The sequence below is a fragment of the Glandiceps talaboti genome, chromosome 2 (genome assembly GCF_964340395.1).
Source record: "Glandiceps talaboti chromosome 2, keGlaTala1.1, whole genome shotgun sequence".
In the NCBI taxonomy this organism is placed as follows: Eukaryota; Metazoa; Hemichordata; class Enteropneusta; family Spengelidae; genus Glandiceps; species Glandiceps talaboti.
Window position 1 is genome coordinate 25,025,114 of NC_135550.1, and position 26,562 is coordinate 25,051,675.

Consider the following 26,562-nt stretch of genomic DNA (forward strand, 5'->3'; position numbering starts at 1 on the left):
CGGCGATTATATACCATTGTTTAGTCCTTCAAATATAGTTTTTTCTATGAAAAGGTATATTTCCAAACTGTAAGTGTTGGACTAAGGTAGGAAAATAGTAAAATATTTTCACTATTTTTTGTATGATATGGTCCAATTCAGTATTTAAAATAGTTTCTACTATATATACCACAACTTGCATTGTTCTGGAACTGTTTGCCAATCTCGTTTCAGCAAGCAACGCCAACTAAGTAGATTTCGTTATTAACATCAAGGCTACGAAAATATGGGTGTTGCAGAATTCAAAATATATACAAATTTATACAGAAGCCTAGTTTAAGCATAGACCCTACGTGTAGGGTCTATGGTTTAAAGTATTGTTAGACCGAAAGCATGATAACAAATTTATGAATGCGTTCACCAGTACTAGTACGCCCAAGTCTTTCATGTTCTAAGTAATGGCAAAGTGGAAACACACACTTTACCGTTATGTTTAATTCGAATCAAACTTCTTGAAAGAGTATACTGACATGAGAAACTAGTCAAAGTTGCACTCATCATTTACTGTAGACGAAACATTTTCTCCACTTAACATGTTTGAAAAGGGAGACATTTATTTACCAAACAAGCATCGTCGCAAACCACGGCCTCTTTTACGGCACCGTCCAAAACGCAGCGGAAGAAACTAACAGCTCTTTTTCGAGAAATGCCAAATAAGTTGGTACATTTCACTTTTATTCTAGATGAAAATGATAGAATTAATGCTCGTTTGTGAAGTGATGTCCAAATGTGCGTCTCATAATGATAGCACTTTTACGACTTTAAACACAAATCTTCTTACAATTTCACATACGTTCGTTCGTTCGTTGGATAATGGTTAAGTTTGGTATCGTTTAATAATACACAACACTATATACCACATGGCGCTATCAAAATTCTATCGACCATTTGACCACAGACAAACCATTTTAATTTTGGCATATTACTGTTGTTTTGTCTTAGTGCCAAGTCCTTTTTTTCAGAAATTATTCTGTAAAAGAAAATCTAGCTATAGATATTATGCTGTATTCCAATATTATATGTACTCTGTGTTAACGTGCGATCTGATACTAAAGTTTGCGAGTCACATAATTCCAAGCAGTGACACTTGCCGACTTCCGGCGTGGGATAGTAGTATTTTGACTGATATGGAATGTATACCATAAACTGTTTACCGTTGACGAACAATATACAGTGTGATGATCTATTTTTGAATAGCAAAAATGTTTAAAACAGGTATACGAACAAGCTGAAATGATATCAACTACACCACACAGCATTGGATGAACAATCACTCGCAAAAGAAACTACAATTAGCATTTATTTGTCCTTGCCGAATATGAGTATTTTTTGGCATTGGAAATATTGGTATTTAGTGGAGGTTTGAAGCAGGTATCTATACATGCCTGCAATGACTCAGTACCTAACCATTCATTTGCACTTCAAAATTCATTTATTATCATTGATGTCAAAATGAAATTACACACTGAATATTACAACAAAAGCGCCTCCTTCATTTCGAGGGTCAAGCATTATAAAACCCACAGAATGGCGGGCTTCAACAGAACAAATGCGATTCAGACATCTCAAGAGTCTATTACAATTTAACTCCTCATTGTCAGTATGAAAAGATGGCTTTTTTCAGTCGTTTGTGGCCAAAAATAGTAACTCCTCAGTCTTTAGAAATAGGTCCATTTAGATAACAAATGTCGTACGGACTCTTGTACCAGTCAATACGATAGATTTCCGCACCTGTTAACGAGAATAAAGATACAACAAGTTGACGACACTATACCTTCAACATTGTACTGTAAGAGATATAAGAGGTGTGTGGCGATTTATCATTGAAGTAAAGTGATCATAGAACATAGAAAATCGGTTGTATGGCGTCTGGGTACAAATAACCCATGCTGAGTTTGATGTTTGGTTATAGGTACTTGGCAGTGGTCAATTTGTGACAAAACTATAGTAGACAACTTGTCAAATAGTCTGTTTCCGCTTCTTTCTCTTTCAAATTTCATTCTCATTTCTCTTTCGTTTCTTAGCATACATTTTACGCGAGGGGGGGGTCATATTTTATGTTGGTGAATTCGGAGTATTTTAACAAACAGAAAATCGACACAGATGTTGTGTATGATTATAATAATGATAGGAATTCTCTGATTGTTCAAGTTTGCACATATGATACACTCCGTGAAAGACGACTTGTGTTTCCCAAACCCTTCCCCGACCCCATACAAACAATTCAACTACGATACTATGCCAGTGACTTTCGTGTTTTTGTGAGAGGTATTCTGCTTTAAGACATATTTTCAATCTCGTTCTACAATATGCTATATACTGATTTGAGGTTATATCAAGGAACTTCACACTTCTCATCTACGTAATGACATATTTCTATGGCAACAGAACATTATCAATTATATATGCCACCTATCTCATTTTTCTGTTCATTCACGGAAACTGTTGCAGTCGAGGCGTTACTTTGTTTCCATGACATCTACACAAGAAAGCTACAAGATTTCAAAAGCTCGACTTGTCTATTCATTACTTTGCAGTCAATATTAAAGTATTGCCACAATATTTGACTTTAAAAAAAAGTAATGTGATTGCACCTCACTACTTGTGGACTATATCGAATTAAAAGATGACTGTGGTGTTGTAAGTACAGCTGTAGGTTTATGTAGTGGGTCAATTTCTTTAATACCACATTTTACATTATGGTAGCATTTTCATCTACATTTGATCTCATCATGAGGGCATCACAGTGATGGGTCGGTTGGCTGGTTTAGAATTAGAAAATCAAATCAAACAATACATCACTTCTGAGTCTATATGCAATCTTGTAGTAAGTATGCTTTTTGGCTTCTCATTCAGGAAATGTTCTCGGTCACTTCAAAGTTTTTTTAACTGTCGGAGTAAAATACTCGACGCTTGTTGGGTCTTGACAAAACTAAAAATAGAGTCGCATCTGATAATACTGAAACCCTCTAAACTCGAGAGTGGTTTGATTGACATAAAAACTATTATCAAAGATAGAATACAAAGGAGTAAGGTCTACTAACTGATTCGGCACATCATCTTTGTATAAGTAGTCTACATTATTCGATTCGGTCTAAACAAAGATGATGGTTGTACTTATACCGAGGGGGTTTGTTGTCAGTAAATATATTTTTTTTAAATCGACAGTTTGTAAACGAATCCTGAATGAGTCACGTTTGTTTCCTGGTACCATACTTTGTTTCCACAACAAAATTCACAGGTTCCTATTGACCTAAAAGCAGTCATCGGAAACAAGTTGTGTCCTTTGTTCCAGATTCTTCTCTGTACGGCGATACTCATGTCCTCAAACACAGCACTTAATGTGTTGTTGTAATGAGGAGGTTCGTGTAAGCATTAAAGACAGATTCATTTATATCAGTCACTTTTCCTTGATTCTCAAAAAAAAATAGACTTTGTGTACTAGAGCAAGGTCTGCTTTCATCGCATTAGTAGTACTTTTATTAGCAGAATTCAGCCAATTTCACTTAGAAAAGTTTTTTCCTTTTGAAATATTTCAACATGAACAATTGTTATGTTATCTCCAAAGCTCTAAATCATGTATGGATATAATTTGCAATATTTACATATTAATTTACATATTGTTCTAAAGATGAAAAGATGCACACACGTTTAGTTGGCGATTAAGAATAGGTTCACCCAACGTAAACAAAAAATTGCCGAAAATACTAAATACGTTTACTTCTATAGTTTGTGTATTTGTCTTTAACGATTGTGTTCTTTATATTCATATATTCTGATTTGAGGTTTTCCGTGGATTGCGGAGGGCCATTGCAACAGGGCAATCAGGCCAATGATCACTAGCAACATTAGATACAAACTGAACATATCATAAAAGACTGTCTCAGCTCATAAAAAAAAAGTAAAATAGAATTTGAATATGTATTTTGGTGTGGACAGTTTACAATTTCTCAAAACAGAGTAGAAAACAGTTGCATGTGCATTTAATATAAGAATTTTGAAGGATTTACACGTTTAAAGGCAGTGAAATATCTTACTAAATCAAACCTTCATCAACGTTTTTCCTGGTTCTACCGATGAAACGTGTAATGAGTTGTTTGTATTGAATAGGACTGGTGGTGGTTAACCCTAAACAAGGGGATTGTGTTATAACGAAAATTGACGTGACAGTTACGGGAAAGGGAAGTTTAAAAAGTAGTAATAAAATCCAGTTGAAATATTAGAACAATAACACAGTAATGTTGGCCACTAGTTGCTAATATGAAATGGTCAGAAGAAACCTAAGGCAGCGTCATTGACTGAAACGAAATCCCTGACAAGGAGGTCCTTTTTAACTCCAATATGGAACACCCTTTCATGGTTTCACCCACGGACTTTGTTGCTTGGGTGGTCTAACATCGTAATATAGGCTAACCCGATTTTGTTACGCCTTCTGTAAGACTCTGACAAGTGATTTCTTGTTGGCAAGTAACTTGCCTCGACGTGGCAGTACAAAAACCCATCAATAATATGGGTGACACTCTATATGACGTGGTCCTTCCCGTGTGATCAAGCGTGCTCTAGTGTAGTGGTTCATCATTACATACAGTTGCATTAGTAGTTTTACTTCGGGGGACGTAGGGTTTCGATTCTGTCGGTACATGTAGGTGAAGCGGGGGGGGGGGGGTGAATCGAGCTGAGGTTAACAGGTGGTACAAATGTTAGTTAGTTCGAACGAACGCAGTTCTTATCTCCTGTATGTCATATAGCAAGTGGTAGTTTTTACAAGACGGTCCATCCTTGCAGTACTACGACTTTAATAAAAGATTTGAAGCCAAGTATGTTTCTTGTAACATTGCAGCAGACAGAAGTTTTGCCAAGATTATGACAAGCATGACACACAACGGAAGAAGCAAAATCACCTGGTCTACGTCGGCATTGTTTTTTCCAATAGACCCCTCGCGGAATCATTTAGCGAAACCGTTTGGAAACAAATTGAGTTGTTTGCAATTTCTTGCTTACAGTTTTCAGTCAAGACAACAAATGACCATTATTAGTTTTCTATTCATTGCTACAAGTCTTTTGTGCTGTTATTGGTTATTCAGATCGTTACATTTGACACGGCACCGTTACAAGTTAACAGATTTCACTCGTGAAGCTACAGGGCTGAGTGCAAACAAACGTGCCGAATCCCTACAAGACTTGTATGCTTTGGTCATAACCTTACACAGGCATGAATTTAGGTGAACGAGGGAGTATGGGAATTTTAGAAGGGGACAAATCCCTGTTATACCCTACCTACCAGTCATATGGCGGCCTTTTCATACAAAACATGGCCATGAAAGCCACCTATGTATATAGACTGAACTGCGCCGGGAGTTTGTGAAGAACCAATCATGTAAAGAGCATGAATTCAAAACTTCCGAATTAAACCCGAACTGTAAATAAAGTTGGTCTCACATGAATGCATCGTGAACACATTTCCATAATCTCGTGTCTCCAAACTACATGACCCTTTCTCTCAATAACTACACAGGAACGGAAGGGATTTTTCTCAGTTTTGATATCACTAGTGGAGGATTTGGGTCGACACGGGTCCCTACACATTTGCAATAAAAATGGACGCTTTCGTGTAGAACCAAAGCTTTTTTTTATTAATGTTAGTAGTACCAAGCCAAGCTTTCCCCAGCTATCACTGTTGGACACCAAGAGGCGTCTATGGTTTTCTTAAGGGCCACATTAAAGTTTGATAAGAAAATATTGACCGAGTTATTTTTGTTAGCACATAGAATGATTAAATTTGACCACAAATCGGCTCTTGTTATACAAAGCTATCAATTGCAATTCAATCAGTGGTTAAAGAATACCAATAACTAATCTGCAAACACAATTTATGCAAATGTTACTTTATCTCTTGATCGTCGGCTCCTTCTGTACTAAACATCGTCATTCGATGTATTCATCATGTTAATTTGTTTGTGGGATTTTACGTCCAAACATACCCACGATGAGAGACGATGGGTATTGAATGAAATTACTTTCCGACTACCTGTCCTTGTGACAAATCGTTTTTGTGTGAGCGGCCGGTTCTCAGTCGAATTCCGATGTCAAATATTTCTATGTCGAAATTGGTTGTGTCGTCAGCGCGGTAAGCGCGGTAAGAGTTAACTAAAATCGTTGATTGATGGACAGACACTGGAAGACATAGCAGAGCACAGTGGTGCGAGTTTGCTTGATTGTTGTGTTTCAACTAGGGAGCTATATAAGTTATACGAATTTCTTAAAATAGCCACTTTTGCCTATTTGCGTAAACAATGGGTAATATTAACAGACTCATAAACAACATTTGTTTAAAGTAGATTCAATAAAAGAGAACAAACAGTTTTAAAAAAATTAAACATTGTATTGAAAACTAAATACTACCTAATTACCATATCATTTACATCTCATGCATATGTAAATATTATTGTATTTAAGCTTCTACTATCTATCTCGACTATTTGAAGTTGAATTGATAAGGCTCTTGCATTACCTTTGTATCACTGGACACGGGAAGAACTAACTGTAATCAGAAATAGTATGCAAACAATTCAATAACCGAATCACTCAATTTCACTTTTTACAGCATAAAACTATCTAAAATCACAAAATAACAAGAATAATAACTATTTTTTAAAAATGATATGGTTTATAGTTATAGACATGGCTGTTCAATTTGGATCAGAAAATTTATGGGTTTTTATGTTCAATGATAAATTAACAAATTCCTACCTTACTGGTTGGTTGATTACTTTCATGAAATCTGTATACTCCGTTGATTCAGAATGTACAAACTAACTGTCAGGAATAAAACTACTCGAACTTCGACATTTTGAGCTGTGAGCGATGATCATGATAACGAGTATACAGCAATACTTTTACAATCACTGTGTGACGAATAACGAGCGATACAACAATGACAATTGCTGTGTGTGACGGAGACCTTTTTACATTTTCTCTCGTAGTTTAGGCTACAAAGTTTCCGGACATCTTAATGGGTTTTGGATATGGTGAATAAAAATGTGAAATTGAGCAGGTTGTTATTGTTGCGTGACAAACATTCTTGGAGTGACGACTATGGTGAATGACGGACAAACAAACACCATTCTCAAACATAACATAACAAAGACAAGTTTATTAAAAAAAGTAATGAAAGGTTTTTTCCCTCTAGAAGTTTATCAATTGTCTTGAAAAAGATTTTCGGTAGTTTTATATTTCAAATCCATTTAATATATATATATATATATATATATATATATATATATATATATATATATATATATATATATATATATATATATATATATATATATATATATATATATATATATATAAAGTGTTTTTTTTGTGTGTGTGTGTGTGAACATGAATTATAAAATACAAGGTACAAACAGTAAAAGAGGTGTAATTAAAACCAAAAATACAAATCATAGTTAAGAACAGAATTAAGCCATGAATGTGGATGAAATGATGTGAATGAATAAAATTACCATTAATTTGCAGTTAGAAAGGTAGTTCTCACCCTATAGCTTTTCCTTGAAATGACAAACTAAGCGTTGATGTGAAAGGTAAATCAATGTCAATACCAGTACGTATACCAATCTCTATATACATTCCATGCTGATCTAACTCAGTATGACAATATTTGACTGTTCAATACTCTACTCAGATTTCAGCATACAGTGTTTTAAGGTGTGTCCTTTGTGCATATAACACACCCTTACATAAATGGCAGTGTTGGCCGTTGAAATTTGGTACTAGTAAAATGACACTTCGAAAAACGATCATATCACCGACATAAACGGCGAACAATTTCCTCACATGTAAAAGATATATACAGCAACAAGCAATGACTGACAGGTGATAATTAGTCTAGCTCGGAGACAACAGTTTTCACTGCTCTTTATTCCGTTCTCAGATACTTTATAGAGATTTTCAAATTTCCACTGTGACGCTGATGGTGTGCGGGGGTGGGGTGGGGTGGCAGACCATATCTGAACGTTCACAGTATTGCTTTCCTTTTATATGAAATATTAATTATCAATCTGTTCATTGAAACACATTTGATCATTATTATAAAAGAGTGGAGCTGTAACATCACATTTAGATCAGTTAAATTGGATGACATCATTGTATTAAAGGTTCACCAAGAAACTGTACCATAGTACAGGAACTAAATTCACACCATGAAAACAAAGTTATCTTATTTACATGATTTTTATACTCACTTTTTCAGGCACAATTTGATATCAATGTGGGTTTTATGTAATATGTCTTTATTTGGATAAACACTGTGTCTCAAGTTAGACGAGTGTAAAAAGTTGGTCTTGTGATTGCATATTTGACTCGTTCAACTTCTAGTGATTTATAATTTTTGTCTGTATCGCTCACATCCTTACCACAATAAATGACAATGAACGGTATTGCTTGACTTGTTGGCACATATAGTATTAGATTATTAGTCATTCAAATTATCTTTAAGTATAACTTTTTATTTATGTTGGTAAAAGTTTTCTTCATAGTAATCGTGTGTTTTCTTTGAAATAAGTCATCTTACAGTTTTCACATAAAACCCTGAATGTTCATTTTCAAAGGACCCTGTATACGAGACATTATATTTTTGTTATCATATTTTTGTCTCAGACCGGCCTCAGTGTTCTTATGTATAAATGCAGTAGTGCTTATGGAATTTCTTGGATACCTATCTGAACAGACTTTGCACTTTTTCTTCAACCCTTCAAATATAAGTATAATTTTATCTATTAACTTATCTAAATTCTATTCAAAATAAGTTTTCCTTTGCAAGAACTTTGGGTACTGTTCAAATTGTTTTACTATATGTACCTGTTTATTGTGTATTTTTTTTATAAATGTAAATATTGTATATTTTACTGTATCTTGACAATGTGTTCGAAGAGCGCTTGGCTCAACAACTTATCAATAATTTCAAATAAAGTTTAATGATGGTGATGGTGGTGGTGGTGGTGGTGGTGGTGGTGGTGGTGGTGATGATGATATTGATGATGATGATGATGATGATGATGATGATGATGATGATGATGAATCATTTTTATAATCTGTTGTTTTAAAATCAACAACCCAGGTTTGCTCAAATATTGAAACTGGTTGATCTTTTTTTTTTAGATGAAGTCTTCCTCACCAAAGAGTCATCGTGTCAAAAAAAAATCAATAATAACTCATAAAGTTTGCGATGTAACATTTTTCTGGTTGAAAATAGTAAAATTTTGCGATTCTGTACCAGAAAAAGCGTCGGACGTCAGTGTGTCCTTATAACATTTGAACAACATCAGATTAACTCTTGGGGATTTACAGACGGAGATCAAAATTGTTGAAGGGGAGTACATTTACTGAGTAGGAGATTAACATTCTGGTGATGTAAAGGTTACAAAACATGAGCCGCAAAGTCTGAACTTTCCTAGCAACGAACGTCCATTAGGGAACAGAGAGAATGCACAGTGGTTAAAAGTAAAAATACCTGTTAACAATAGAAGAGAATGGAGACTTTCAGGTGATTGGTAAAGTTAAACTTACTCCAGATAGACACCAAATGTCTCAAATAATTTGACGTCCGTGCCTTTGATAGGGGTTTAATGGCTTTAGACATTTGGACAATGGGGATTCATAGCAGACCCGGCTGCTAGTATTACACCTAGCCCACCTTGGTGAAAACAAACCCGACTCGGAAATGCTGGTTTGATGATGGAAAAAAATCACCTGACAAAACAGATTCGTGTTGTATTAGGAGAGCTCTCCTGTTGCTGTGGGGGTCAACCTAATGATGTAGACTACTGTTCTGGGGGTCATTCTAATGATACAGACTGCGTTTTATCCTCCTCCGAATGGCGGGCATCTCACCTGTCTCCAAACTAGGGGCTTACATTCAATGTGACAATATAGGGAACAATGGGATCTGCTGGTCAACACAAAGTGGCCACATTGGACCAATGTTATCAGGTATATATTTCAATGCCGGAGTAAACATTTTTCTGTGGCCCTAATGTACCTTCGGTGTAATTGAATCCCCACGCGGTTAATAGCCGGGGAATGGTGTAATTGCAGTTTATGGACATTTCGTGTTTGTCTATATTGTCATAAGGTTAAAGCGGGAGGTCAAGCCAGGTAACATGGTGGTTGTTTCCACCAATGCACCGTGAGCGCCAACAGTAGCCAAAACAATGACTCGTGACAGGTTGGACAGTTACTGACTTTTCGAAATTGATGATAAACAAATAAAGTCTGTTAGCTACCTGAGAGAGTAGATACGCATTGAAAAGTAGATTGGGACATTAAAAGGATGTAATTTCAAGACTCCAAGAATTTCAACTATACGAGGCATGTATGTGAGTAACGCGTGGGTTGTAACTGCACTCTTCGTTTGGCTATATACTGTCAGGATAAGTAAAGCATGAAGTTGTTCTCTGCCTAGAAGAGGTTTTGATCACAAAACGGTGTATACAACATTCCCAGTGATGCGTCCAAAAGGGGTAATTTTTATCCCGCCCAGAAAGCATTCAGTTGAAAGTATACTTGACATCAGTGGTGTTGTGGAAGTAATTTTACCGTTTTCGTACACTCATTCTCTCCCGGGCTGTCAGTGTAAAATATACAGAAAAACAGGGGCGCCAACGTCGAAGGTGGGGAGGTGTTCCTGAGCTTAGACACCCAATCACGACGGTCTACTGATGAAACACTATCGCTAAGAGATCGAGTGACGGTGTAAATAACCAGATTTTAGTCATCGAGTAGGCTTAAGGCGTTAGACGATGAATAGTGAACTCGCTTAAACAAAGCAGACAGTCTAACGGTGTGTTCCAATGCCTTACTGAATGCAATTGAAGAAAGCTAGGGAGGGAAAATGAGTACAACAGTTTGGCCCAAGTTTGACAACTCAGCGTCCCAGGGGTACAGTCTTGTACAAAAAGTGTCTACACTAGTGTAACGTATAGCAGGCCAAGTGTATATATACAGTACTGTTTACATGATATAGTGTAAGTTGAATATGACGGCCAATCTAATCCCATCTCATCTCACTCCATCCCACTGACAGATGCAGAAAGCCTCCAACCATAACCTGTAATTTCCCAAAACCCGTCACGTGAGCTGAAAGTTGTCATGCAATTGCTATTTTGTACACTGTGTACATGATGAATGATATTGTTTTCAACAGCATACGTAACCTGAACATTGACAACTTAGGTTTTCACAAGGCGGGGTAGAAAAGTTTCAATTTCACGGCATGGCAAATGCAGAAACTTGCATGGGAAAAGTCAATAAGACCTCCAACTAAGGACCGCAAGGACTTCCTTGCCACCAGTGCGTAGAAAGACAGGTATTGCTACGGTATTGCTAACATATTTTGGACAGTTTCTAACTTGTGTACGATACTTGCTAGGTGTACGCGTGGCTTTTTTAATTCCATTATAAATATCAGTTTTACAACTCTCCTTCTGTAGAGTATCAAACATACAAACACCAACCTTATGGACAAAACGCCCCCAATTTATATTTATCTAAACGCTTTTCCCGTTATTATGTTTATGTCGATGAGTAGGCAAAACAGACTCAGTTAGTGAGCACGCGTGCTGCTTGATACACTTGACGGATGATTGACAAGCCCTCAACAAGCGACCAATGAGAATGCAGCCAGCCTAATTAATTACCGTCAGTAAACGCATGGCGATGAGGACAACGGGGAGAAGTCACGTCGTAGTCAACTTAAGATACACAGCAAGCGAAGTCACATTTCATACGACACCTCCTTGTCGACAAATTTGCTGTAGGAGCCAACACGTTACAGACAAGACTACAAGTTTCGGCTAAGTCGGTCAATTTCTTACCAGTGTCCGTCACTTGCCTCTCTGTTACTCGCGTGCTCTTGCGTGAGATTTATCACCGAAGGTCCGAACCTGTTACATATACTGTATATATCTTTGATAAACTGTGCGGGAAACCACTAACCAACCGCCTCTATGCATTTTGGAATGGGTAAGACACGTTTCTTTACTTCTTTCTTTATCTGTATGTACGGTTCAATGCAATATCTGGCATAATCAACGACTACGGTGTTTTCGATTCGCGATTCGTTTCTGACCCAACCGCTCTCATTTGTGCTACGAGTTAAACAAAGTTGACAGTTTAGAACACTGAAGTCAATTTGTAAGCATGTGCATGAGCCGATAAGAGAAACAAAACTCGTTCTGAATTAGCGCGGATCATTTCCAGATGTGATGCTTGTCCTTGTCAGGATAGCTTTACCAGGTTAGCGTTGGCACTAGGCAAAATATACAAACAAGCACGATAGATGGTATGTCAAGTTTTACTGTGCGTCCAGTTAAATCTACCTCGGTGAAGTCTCAACGTTTTATTATCTTTAACATGATGGTTATTTGTGGTGACATTTTCCTCATCTCAATGGTAAGGGGAACTCTACCAAAATTGTTCCTGTGGTTCTGAACAGAGCGAGGTAAAGTTTGACCGTTAAAAAAATTGTCACTTTTTCATCAGTTAATTATCGTAGGTGATATAAAAAAATTTGAGGTAATGAAAGGAGTTATTGATGTATTTCTTCTAACCCTACAAAGTCATGTTTTTGTTTGTTGACATCAGATGTAACGTTAAGGTTGAACTGCAACCAAACAGTGTGTGGCCAGACCACATAGATCGTAGTGCATTACCTTAAAGTTAGTAAACAAATCACAAATATCGTCTTGGTCTGAGTTCATAAATTCGCACCATTTTAAAGCCCAAATTCAATAATTCGGCACAAAACATATATCATAGATACTCGTGTTATGTTAAAACATAGATGTTAAGATTTCATGCAAATATTCTAGATGAAATGGACGTCTTGTCAACGTGTTATAGTTTTCTGTACTTCGACTTAGAAGTGAAACATGTCACGTATTCTTACATTTACAGTATTGTTACCAATATCCTTAACACTTTTTAACGTGTAGTAACAAATTAACATCATATCACTAGTTCATATCTCATAACTTATGCATGGAATATGATGATAACTATAAGATAACCCATGCTGGCAAACGCTGTGGACAAAAATGGCGTCTACATTTGAAGAAAAAAATCGTGTCGATGTTTTCAATAATATTTACAGTATGTATAAATCAAACCAGTTTGAAAGCGCGTCATCAATATTATAAAGGCGATTTTCATATTCGTGACGTAATATGTGTATATTTCTGCTATTTTTTAAGAGTCATGAAAGTGTAAGTAATAAGTTAACGCTCACAACCGGAACGTAAACTCCTTCGATGAACCGAAACAAATAGAAACGCACCCAAGCATACCTATAAACTCCCAAAACTATCCTTCAATTACAAAGTTATTGTTTTATCGATTTACCCATAGCATAACAATGTTTAATTCGATGTAATTAGATTTCTCACACGCCAGGCAGGTCTCATTTTCAAGCTACTTTCGTCCTCTTCGTCGGTTTCTTGAAAGTGGAGGTCGACGCCGTTCGACCAAAAAAAAAATAGTTTTCCATCAAAGCTGATCGATTCTGTAAAGTCGGCGGTAAACATATTAGTGCGCAAACACTGTTATTTGGTTAATTTAAAAGAAATTAGCTATAACTAAACGCCATTAAGGTATTTATCTATATATACCATAATTTCCGTTCTGGCAACCACATAGTGATCACACTTTACACTGAGGATTAAACCTTTCCTTTTATAGATTACAGAATGTATATTTAGATAGTTATTTCGTTGGTAAGTTAGGTAGTTAGTAAGTAACTTGTTAGTTAGTTAGTTAGTTAGTTAGTTAGTTAGTTAGTTAGTTAGTTAGTTAGTTAGTTAGTTACTTAGTTAGTTAGTTAGTTAGTTAGTTGTTAGTTAAATGACACCATTTACATCGCTGTATATATTTGTAGTTGTCTGAAATATTATTTCATTTTAAGGCATAACAATTCTTTGAATCAAGTTTGGTAAACAAATTTTCCAGATAGTAATTGTATGTAACACTCAATGTTCTATTCATAAAGGAGTCGGTGGCGATGAGTTGAAATGAACATGGGACTATAAGTCATATCTCCATGTAGGTTACTTTCATATTGTCTTAAGAGAAGCTGACATATGAATCATAATATTTAACACGTTTAATTTTCAGGATTAGTAAAATTCCTACGATGTCGCGACGCTAACCCCTGAACATTCATTAAAGTAACACCCTTGAATGGTGCATTTCTCGAGCCTAGTTCGTGACTACATTAGCTTAACATAGCTTTCATTTAATAGAAATCAAAATACGAAAACTTAGAGATAAGAAACTGTTTGACATGAAGGTGGAAAGAGTAGAGTGAAACTATTTTAGAGTTTGACTAAAAATCACATTGGTCAAACGTCAGACTACAGTCGACTAAATAATGTAGAATGATATATTAACAAGTCTTGTGGACATTCCACTTTCAGTCGTAGTTTATGATCCAAAATCTCTCCGTCCACAATAAGTTATTAGCATATAGGACGATTTGATTAAAGGATAGGTATAGACAAACAATCCCGTGTGATCGCAAACGTTGTCTCTAATCTGAAAATAGTGGGTTGAGGCACAGTTCCCATACTTGTCTGTGTGGTTGAGGACACCAATGTTATTGTGTATATTAAAACCACGATCCTGCCTCAAATTGAATATTGTTTCCCACTTAACTTGGGGGAGAGTAATAACTCGTGATTGATGTTACACTCACGAGCGATCTCTTAGAAGAACAAAAAGCGATAAAAATCAAATAGAATTTCATAAAATGTGAATACAGATGACAAATCACTTACATCCGCATGGAATAGACGTTCAATGTGTTAAATCGTGTGAAGCGAACTATTAAACGCAAAGCGAAGTGTCGGAGCGTAGACGGTGTATAGCGGTGTCTGACGTAGTGCCCTCCAACAATTTACCCAGTCTACTTCTATCTCTGTTAGAGCTCATCGATTTTCCTTTCTGTAGTGTGTACATTGTCGATCGGAAATGTGACTTCACGTTAACTAAATATTATACAATCGCGGTTCGGAATTATGACAATTAATATATGTTCTCTCAACATTGGTTGTAGAGAATTGGAGAGAGGATTGTACAAATTTAGCTTTTTTTGTTGGTTTGTGATGCAAAATATCTTTTAATGTGAAAATAATGGATGGACTTCTTTGTGTGCTTCTTACCAGAACAAACATTTGGAGAGGTGAACCAACTCGGCGGAGTGTTTGTCAATGGTCGACCACTACCCAATGCCATTCGGTTACGAATTGTGGAATTGGCACAACTCGGTATACGACCTTGTGATATCAGTCGACAACTTCGAGTGTCGCATGGCTGTGTCAGCAAGATCCTGGCCCGCTACAACGAGACTGGTTCTATTTTACCAGGTGCAATTGGAGGCAGCAAACCAAGAGTCACCACGCCGACGGTAGTAAGTCATATCAAGGAATACAAGCATGGTGACCCCGGCATATTTGCTTGGGAGATCAGAGACCGACTGATTGCTGACGGGGTGTGTGACAAATATAACGTCCCCTCGGTCAGCTCAATCAGCAGAATCTTAAGAAATAAAATCGGTAATAGCAGTATGCACCACTTACAACATAATTCATACGATCCTACCAAGGACCATCGGCCACTCTACAACCCAATATATCCATACCCTTGCCCAGCGGCTCCCACCGGTGTCAACACCAAGCAGATATCGACAAACCCTGGGCCACTCAGGTGGCCTTCTTCTCATTCTGTGAACGATATATTAGGGTTCAGACACGGACAGTTACTAGAACACCAAGGTATGTATAAATAGTAGTAATAATAACGTTAAAAATGCGCATGTCTCGTGGTAAATATATACCGTATTATTTCAGTGTCTAACTTATCCTGGAACGTCAAATCCGATATACAAATTATCTGAGGAGAAAGTTTAGGGAAAAAATGAATGGGATTATCTTGCGTTTAAACAGGGTGATGGATTAGAATGGGTACTAGGTGGCAGCTCTTCCTGTGATCATGTACTGTGTGGTCTGGTCTGGTCTGATGTGCTGTGCTGTGATGTGATGTGATGTGATGTGATCATGATGTGATGCGTTGTGATGCGATGCGATGCGATGCGATGCGATGCGATGTGATGTGATGTCATACTCAGTAACGTCTGCTCAGTTATCAAATGTTCTATCACTTCGTAACATCCAATGCCTTACACATATTTACTGAACTGAACTACATGTTTATAAAATTACAAATAGTAGTATTAAAGTAACCAAGTTTAGCTTATGATGATGTTCAAGATATTGAACATAAGATGTTTATCAAATGCCAAAAGTACATTCTTACACAGTTAGTTGGCAAGATTAAGTTGATGATCTATCGCGTGAACAGCAACAAATACGAGGAACGTTATCAGATTGTTAAAAGTGTACAGTTGTTATTAGGAATCCACTGGAAAGTGTTGATAAATCGAATATGTTATCGATACTTCTTATACCGTGACGTAAATGTTGAACAAACTTGTGTGTACAGCATCAGTGAACGATTTAAGATCCATCGAGTAGTATTTTTTGTAATCTTATTTATAAAACAGCTCTCGTTGGCAAGAGAGGTACAAAAAATAACAAGATACGCTATCAGAAGCCAATTTTGCTCCTTTACTCTACTTTCTGACCCTTACCACGTGAAGAAGACTAATGCATTTTTGGCACGCATCTAAACAGACCCCCAAGAGGCTGTCCCTCTCCAACCTGCCACTCAGTCCATCCAGCCAACAAAGACAAAAGTTGTTCTTCTGTTAGGGTGAAGCCTATCCATGACCCACACAGTCAAGAAACAACGGAACTCTTCTTTCTTCAGATTGAAGAAGAATGAAAGTGGACCAAACAAATACGTCAGAATTTAAACGAAAAAAGGGATTAATAATAGACATTGTCATGTGGATAATTTAATGTTTACAATCACTTGGTTCACGTTATATCTCAAGTATCGTATGTGTCTCCCTTCCCGCCCCGTCAATACACCAATTCTTACTTCTCATTGTAAGCGACTATTTTCATTATTAGTACCGTGACTTTGAGGCGAGACCACCAACTGATCGCATCTCGATCACCCGTCACTACTCATGCCACTAGTCCGTTGTTGTTGTCCAAAATACAAGAAAAGCTCACATTTTAAGACGTTTGCATATCTTGCCTCTGCCCTCAAATATTTACTTCGAAGATGGAAACGCACCTAATTGCAGGTGTTGAAAAGTTGACGAAACATCGCCTATAATCTGTCCTTCGCGCCCACTTCCAGATGACCAACATATATGGTGTTATTCACACACACAAAAAATGACCTGTCTTCTTTAGAGGACATTTCATTTTACATCACTTTAATGCAATCAAGACGATAACATTTTAGGAATTTCAAGGTCCTTTTTAGTAATTATATACGGTGTAATTAGTTTAATCTTGTTCATTTATTGTAAATTAGAGTCTTCGTAACCAGAGTGGCTGGAATGATTAGGCCATTTTTTTACGTGTGTGTCCTTCGCCTACGTTTGATTGTTTAGTTCAGGTTGATTTCAATCTTCAGATGAGGTACACCGCTTAACATACACTTTTGACAGAAAACTGCTACTGTTCGGTTTCCAAGTTGTAAGCATTTCCAACTTGAAAAACAAACCTATTTTGTTCTTCTTACCCCTAGAAATAAATTGTTTGTTTATTTAAAAAAATAAATCTAATGAGACGAACTTTATATCTCAATAAAAGCCACCTCAAAATTGTATTAAAAAAAATTTTAAAAAAGGGAATTCTAGAAAAAATCGTGCACAAACAATAACATTATTTTCGCATTTTTGTAAAAACATCCTCTTTCTTTGTGTGTACGCTACTTTGAAAATTAGAACGAATGTTGAAGAGCAGGTAAGAGCAAAATTCCCCGAAAGTACCAGATAATGTCGTCCATGATATGGAAAAAATAGTCTGTCGTTTTCAAATTCGTCCTAGGAAATACAATAAACATTATGTAAATATTGGCGTTTAAGAAATTAAAATTCACAATTGCTCAACGAATGCATAGCTACAAATATATTGGTAAATCATTGTTTTCTATGGAAATCAGTAGATTAAGACAACATTATTCGATGTAATGATCGTGAGGCTGTTTGTTAGGTCATCTTTTCACTAACTCGGTTTGTTTTAATCATTTCCTTGTGGACGGTTTTTACGAACTATCACTTGCAATAGTGACTGGTCACTTTAGACATGGTCATAACAGTAGATGAAGACTTGTATTAGACTAGCGTTTTGATGATTTGTTGAATAAGAACAAACTCTTGTTAGTGTGTAATTGAGTTTGACACGGATTTTCAGTGGCTAAATAGTACTAGCATTTGTATGTCTTTATCATGAAACGGGGAATGGTGGGTATACAGAAATATACCAAAAACTGTCCAAGAAGAAATTGAAGCCTGAATAGTCGATATTTCGCTCGTGTGTGTTAGAAATGATAAATTGGACCATGAGTGCTCAACTTCTAATGATGTTGATGCTCATTTTTGTAAGCCGTTATTCATTTAATATATTCAAAAGTCCACGATATATCTACTATCTCCAATCGACAGTATGAGTTGAGCATTACCGGTCTCAAAGATCAATGTGTAGTCAGCAATTTGCACTCACTCATAGAGAGAGATGCGATGTTTCCGTGGACATTGCAAAAACAACACAACACCGGCTAAACTTTCGACATGGGTATTTTATGGTTTGTGAAATAAAAGCACGTTCCTTCACCAAGAATTAACCTTTTTTTTCGAAAAGTTAAAACACAAGCGATGATGAAAGCACCAGTGTGGAATATTAAATTGTCTTCATCTCAGCAGACTCAGTCAGGTGAATTAGTCCGTTACATCAGTAAAGTAATAAGTACTTGAATTGTTCTTGTTTATCAAATTCAGGTTATAGAAGTAAAGAAACAAAATTGGTGTTGAGTTTTGACATGCTGCTATTAAGATGCTGCTATTTAAAAGATTTATGTGCGGCTGTTATCCAGTTATAACCTTTTGTTTCAACTTATTTGTAAACATTCGATCCAATCTTTGGTACTCTTTCTCTCTTAATTTTTCTCCTTTCTTCGTTCTCAGTCCTTCCCACCAAAGTATGTCTTTTCATGAAAGCCTTGTCAACATCGATCACCGTGATGCATCTCTTAATCATATTCTTTCGTGAATCTAATGATTCACTGGGTTTTTTTAAGATTTTGTGTTTTATCTTTTAATTTTTTTCCGGCAACATTATTCTAATTTTCCCATCTTATTATAATAAGTACCATTTTTGGATCATTTCATTTGAGGTACAGAACTCAACGACTGATATAAACTGAGCCGTCCAGCCACATCTCTGCAAGAAATCTAGTCTTACCTTTAATACGAATCTCTGAAATTCATCTTTTCTCCACTCTTACATTTTCTTTTTTTTACCAGTTTGAAAATCAGTTTCAGTTAAGCGACTGACACCCACACAATTATTTTAGACGTATAGAGTTCAAAGTTAGCAAAAATATCGTGTACTAATACAATATTTCAGCATTTCATTCCAAAGAGTCTTCACTGATTGAGTACGTCACGTACGTTGAGTACAAGTTGAGTACGCCACTCACTGGATTCACACGCCGTACTAAAAACGCACCAATCAACCATTAACTAGATGTTCACACACTTTTAATCGGAAGTGATTGACCACAATAAAACCACTATCGCTGTCCGTGTGTGGACTATCATGGCGATCGGGATGCAATCAACGTTTTCCCGTCAAGTACGAGGTAGTGAATCGATAGTAGTTGGCAATAATAACCAGCTATAAAACGTGCTACCAACAACTTCTTCTTGTCTTGAACAGTAATAATATAAATGGTGCCGACCATCATTAGTAAGAAAGTGCCGATTTTAAAGTTAATCCGCTTATAAACCTTTTTTTTTCACCAGAAAGATAGTCTAAATTTATTATTGGTTGGTTATAAACTGAAAGGTTCACATCGTATTTTTTCCGTACACGATAAATTAGCTAGAGTTGGAATGTGTTCGTTTGAAGTTGTATAGTTTATTGGCAGTGCGGTAAGACGTTATTATTTTTTCTTTTTATCTTTTTATAGAAGGGTACATTAAATTCCATTCCTATCTCAAATCTAAACAATTATCTCAGCAACCATCACGTTTTGAAATTATTTTATAAAAGTATTACTGTGTCAAGCAAAATTCAGATTCATAGTCAAAAAGCAAAAAATTTGTATAAATGATGTTAATAATTATATAGCCTAATAAAAAAAAGTTGTTTGGTTCCGGTTACCTCATCCCACCTAATTTTTCACGCCGACCCTAAACTTTTTTTATGTATTCGAGGAAAAAAATAAATCGCGAAAATTGTGAAGTGGATGCGGAAACTGACATCAACTTAAAAAGACAATATAAAACTGTTCTTCCAATCTGTAATGACTGTACATCTGATGAGAATAAACCAATAACAGAGAGACCATATGGAAAACAACGGAAAACATAACTACCTGAACTATATGGGATGGGCGAAAAGAAATAGTTCAATTTTAAAAAAAAAACAATATTTCAACTCCGTTTGCGCTTCATTTTTTGTTAATTTTGATGTCGTGATATGACTGGCAGCAGGAAGGAGTACACTCGAGATTGCAATGCGAATCTAATGCTAATTTCAGTTGCGGCAAATAATTTGAAATGGTATCAGACACGGGTTGAAGGCTACAATCGATACCAACGTCACTGCCCGATACGTTTGGTCACAGACATGATAATTCCATCCAGGTGTAAACAGACACTGACTGACGTTGTAAGGGGGTAGTGAGATTCTCTGACTTGGAAATCCGTGAAGCGCGCTCTGTTGCAGTGAGAAATGTGACAAATTCGCTGTTTTAACAGTATCATCAAAAGTTCAATACGAAAAGAAATCATGGGCAACCGACGGGGTATGTCTGTCTTTACTGTAATGTTACATGGTGCATTGGAGGGGTGAAAAAATACCTAAAATGTCAGCAACTTAACCGTGCAGAATCTCACGCTGATAAGGTGACTGAAATGGATTGGGGGTGAATTAGTCCTTTTCATGTATTGTAGTCGTCCGTGGTATCGGTAGTTTGCAGAAATGGACAAAAAATCGTGACTGAGAAGTTCCTAATTGTCGAAAAGTAATTTCAAAACTATGTAACCCATGTTGGTTTCTCACGGTCTCGCTTACAATACAGTGTACAAATGTGATTTGAAGGAACTGAAAGAGACATCAATCACAAATTCCTCTACTCTTTCATAGCAATGACGGGAACAATAGATAGACATAACTAAATGCCACTCAAAGAATGCCACTTCTATCCACCACTGAATATATGAAATAATAAAGTCACTTGCAGTGTTCTTTGTTCATTGCCACTACACATGGATCCATTTCACCTGATCCATTTCACCTGAAATCTGATCACACCTCTCTAACTGCTAAATTCCCATTGATCTTTATTTTTTATCATCAAATCGAATCATTTATCATTAGCAGTCAGGTTCAACTCATCAAACACACTAAGAGAGAAACGAGTGGACTACTTTCACACCAGTCAGGTTTAACTCATACAGCATACCAAGAGAAAAAACGATGGCATATATGTTATAACACTAGATTGACTTCATTACATTGAATATAGTACTTGCATACATATCCGGTATGACTTTATACAACTCCATAAGCATTAAATCTGCCTTAAGATGTTGAAATTGACAAGCTATATAAGAGGGTTCTGAAAAAGATTTCTTTTGTTGACAAGGAGCGTTAAACATTCATTGCTAGTCGTGTCGTCCACACAGTCGTTCAGTCAGTCAGTCAGTCGGCAGGTTCGAAGGGATGACGAAGCCCGACCGCCTTGAACAACAAAGCCGAGCTTTGTTTACCGGGTTTTGACAGGTGTAGTCTGAGCGTCGACTGCAGTCTAAGATCGTCAGATAAGACATCTCCCGATGTATACCTGCGTCGACTTTCATGTGGCTCATCAGAAGCTGACTTGTGAACAAATAAAGATAGAGATTTACCTTTTATTTTCTATTTCCCATGACCAAAAGTCAATATTTTAACAAAAGATTTAGGAGGGAGAATGAACAGTTCACACTTCGGCTACTAATCATATAACTACTATATCCAAAGCAGCTTCAGAAAATGAATTATCTACGTGAATTTATTCTATATTTAGAAACCAGAAGGAAGTTTGTGAAAATTTCTTAGCGAGGGAAAAGAAAAACTTGTCAATTTCTGAAGGACATTGTTGTTAATTTATCTCACGTGCATCGGTTTCACCTTAAATCTACAGTCAGCCTTGTAGATTTCAATCGGCAGCCTCGTTACTTGGTAGGAGACACCGTCTCATAGTCCCAAGTGCCGCTGTTTTACAAAGAAAAGAAAGTAACCGAACATGTTTGTTCTTGTAGTTAAGGGTCTGTATGTACAATATCGTTCTAATTGAATGTATAATGGATTTATACACGACCAACACTTTTACTTAAGTAAATGCATAAATATTAATGTGCTTGTAATAGTTGAATGTCGGCTACGAACTTTGTGCTGTCCTCTGATAAAGAATCTATCCATACTGGGATATTTACTCAAAGTCACTTGAAGCACTCAGGGGTTCATTAGAAATTGGACAGTGAGTTTACAGAAGTATATGCACGGTCAATGTACGGACGTTCTTTGGTCGAGTTTTTTTTTAGCTGATAGAGTCTACATCCACATGACTGTAGTTGCAACTCCGTATTCTAACCTATTCCTGTGGCTGCGACGTGAATATTTATTTTGCTATATTCCCTTTGGCAGAGAAGTGTTGGGCAGCTACTCATTTACTGACATATTAGAATTACTCTTTTTTTTCTCTTGATTTACAAATTGTTAGCATTCGAAGGGAATGTTAAATTCTTCGTAAGCTTTTTTTTTCAATTCGAAATGGCAAATTTTTTGTCGTTACAAATGAAACAGAGCAATTCCATTTTTTGTTTAGGTAGCTTTCGTGGGAACTAAATAGCCTTCTGTATTTTATATCTTTCGGTGCCACTATTCAATATTACAGTTTGAAATATCCCCTCCCCCTCCCCTCCCTTCTCATAACTGGCAGAATTTGTTATTCATACCTTCAGGGAAATTGAAAGGAGAGAATACATTGTACAATTAACTTGATTGTTCATTTGACTTTTGATTTCAGTGTTCAGATACCCAGATAGATGCGCCAATCAATCAATCAATCAATCAATAAGCCATTATTCAAGATTGCACGCACATTATTAGAGGACCGATAACTGGCAAACGACAACATTTTTGTTTTGTGCTACTAGCTTATTACCATTACAACTAAGAAAAGTGTGAAAAACATGTTGAATAACGGCGTCATTAGAAAATAGAATACACAAAATAGTCAGTTAATCGCCTTTAAACTATTATACCATTTAAGTGGCGTTTAATTAAAGAATAATTGAGGATAACAAACAGTGAGCTAGTCTATCTGTTCAAATAGCCTACAGGGGTCCACAAAGTGCGTTACTTGCTGTAAGAACTAACAATCGACCACATCCCCAGAGGCGACTTCTGTTATGTTTGGATCTGATTTACTAGCCGATCGTTGGCTTTCAATTAGTAATATCAGCCGTAGCTATCAAAGCAGAACAAATTGGGTGGGAAACAATACCAAAACGATTCCATCCACTGGTAACTTCAAGGTGTCCGTGTGTAGTGTAGTGGGATTGCAACCAGCTACTTCAATGTATATAATCGGATCTATTACAGATTGTCTGAGTTTCGGCGTATGTACATGTATAGTACTATACTAAGTGAAGTAGATTTCCAAATGTCATCCGGTGCACAATGAGTTTCAGTCCTACATTGATCACTTAAAACGACTTTGATTTCATTTAATCAGAAATAATTGAATGAATGTATGTATGTATGTATGTATGTATGTATGTATGTATGTATGTATGTGTGTGTATGTATGTATGTATGTATGTATGTATGTATGTATGTATGTATGTGTGTGTATGTATGTATGTATGTATGTATGTATGTATGTGTGTGTGTATGTATGTATGTATGTATGTATGTATGTATGTATGTATGTATGTATGTAGAATGAATGAATGAATGAATGAATGAATGAATGAATGAATGAATGAATGAATAATGGCCTGTAATCATACAGTAAACGTGTAAGCAAACTTTTCCTTTAGGACAAAGTTGTAGCATTCTCAAATATCTGTATATATTTTGGAAGTAGACTTAAGTCAAACATCGTAACATGAATTAATAGTGGAAAATTATCTCTTAAATTTCGACCCCCTTGTTTATTGAAATCAAGTCTTTCTACAAACAGTACATATGATATATACAACTAACAAATGTATATGATTATTATTGATAGTATATATTATAAATATCTCCGCTCGTCTAATTTGATGAATTACAGTCGCATCAGATTCTTGTGTCTCCAAAATGCTTCAAGTTGGTGCAAAGTATTGATTTACAAAGTCACAACATGTCACTTTTTGAGGTCAGCGATAATTGATGAACTTTTCTAAACCATGAATATTTCTAATAGTTGGATGATATAGTGTTGTTGGTGGTAACGCTCAATTAACACATTTCCCACAAAACCACGACTGGCACCGTATAAAATGTGTGAGCATCAGTTGACGTAAAAGTTAGTCATGAACAATCCATCATGTCATCTTAATGGACAAATCATTGCTACCAAAATCATAATATTACGCTCCATTCCGTTTTATTGCCGTTATATCAATTATTTTTACAGGCTTGATAAAAGCAACACTGGTGAAATGTTTAGAATTTGAGGTTCATGTTTTGGGGTGTTTCGATCACTGCATATGCATGCCAGGTGTTGGAAAGTGTGCCTGTAACTAAACACTTCTGCGCAAATCCCCCGTTGACGGCCTTTTATATTTAGAAGCAGTTTTATCGGTTCGGTTGCGTCGACGAGACTCGGTGAAACCGGGGCCAACAATACACTTATCACGAAAAAATGTTTTCAGAAAGTAGTCAAATGCTCAGTTTTTACTGTGCAGTCGAAAACGTGAGTTTACAAAGTATTCCTTGCCACAACCAATTTATAGCCATAAAGTGTACTACCTAAAGAGTGTGTATCAAACGTTGCTTTACCAATATCAACCTGTGATTGTTACGGTAAATAATTTATCTGTTGCAACCACATTGATAAACCAAACAGAGCATACTTGTATTTCTTTCTAGTGGAAAAAGCAAAGATTTCGTAGTCCGGTTCATTTACACCTATTGCCATGGAAATATATTAGACACGTTACAAAGTTGTTTTAGTTAATCTGTACACAACATGTGATCTTGAGTCGCACCGACCGTTCCCGACTTCTGGTACGGCTACATTCACTTGAATATTTTTGTTTTGCAATAAAGACAAAGCCCTCAAGATATTACTGCCACAGTTCCCTTTTTATCCCTTCTCACTTTTAGCACATATTAAATTCTGTTATATAGCACCTGCCTTGTTTATTACATTCGCGGCGGTTGATGCATAAAAATCTGCTTAATTGTCTGTCTGTCTGTCTGTCTGTCTGTCTGTCTGTCTGTCTGTCTGTCTGTCTGTCTGTCTGTCTGTATGTATGTATGTATGTATGTATGTATGTATGTATGTATGTATGTATGTATGTATGTATGTATGTATGTATCAGCGTTCGTGTGTGTGTGTGTGTGTGTGTGTGTGTGTGTGTACGTGCGTGTAAATTATAACTTCTTGAAATATCTTTATCAAGAGAAAGTTGTGGACTTTGAATTGTTTGGAAAAAAATGGGAAGTTCTCATAGTGATTAGTTTCCTCGACTTGTAGTTTACTTTTATGAGCTGTAAACCAGTTGTGGTAGCTGTAAACTTATCGACTAAATGTTCCATCATTGCTTAGGTTTCGATAGGGCACGAAGATCTTTGATGATTCCCTTTAGATAAATGTACCGCCCAGCCTTGGTGCTATCGTATCCTTCACTCGAAACTCGTAATAACAACTAGACCGTACCGAGAACTCCGATCGTAGCAACAGTCGATAACATCCCCATCAACATTTCACTCGTTAAAAGAAGCTTTTACGTTGTGCTTGTTAGGAGGTGCCATACAATTATCATGGGGCCAAGTAAACTTTCGAAATGAAATACCATCGACAAATCAATAGCCGTCCCTCGAATATTAAAATTGAATTTCAATATGTCTTTATAACAGCATTTACTGCCTTCATTCCCAAAATACATAGTGTAGTAATAGACGATCGATAAGTTAAATTTTCAGCCGGCAAATATAATGCGTATATTGATTTTGTGTATACGGGAGAATATGTGCCAATAGAAATCCATAGATAACATCATTTCGAAAAAAAATGAGAGAAAATGATAATTATTTCAGCATTCCCCCTTTTAAACTATGTACCTGA

At 36.4% G+C, this 26,562-nt stretch overlaps 1 protein-coding gene across 1 annotated transcript in view; it reads left to right on the forward strand.

Annotated features, from left to right (window-relative positions):
- The first annotated feature begins 11,929 nt into the window (after positions 1-11,929).
- The window catches only part of LOC144453359 (paired box protein Pax-9-like), a 20,385-nt gene continuing 5,752 nt past the window's right edge, over positions 11,930-26,562 (forward strand). Inside the window, exons 1-2 of the mRNA XM_078144632.1 lie at positions 11,930-12,063; positions 15,258-15,866. Of these exons, the coding sequence (XP_078000758.1) occupies positions 12,048-12,063; positions 15,258-15,866 (625 nt within the window). The 5' untranslated portion in view covers positions 11,930-12,047. The remainder of the gene's footprint in view (positions 12,064-15,257; positions 15,867-26,562) is intronic.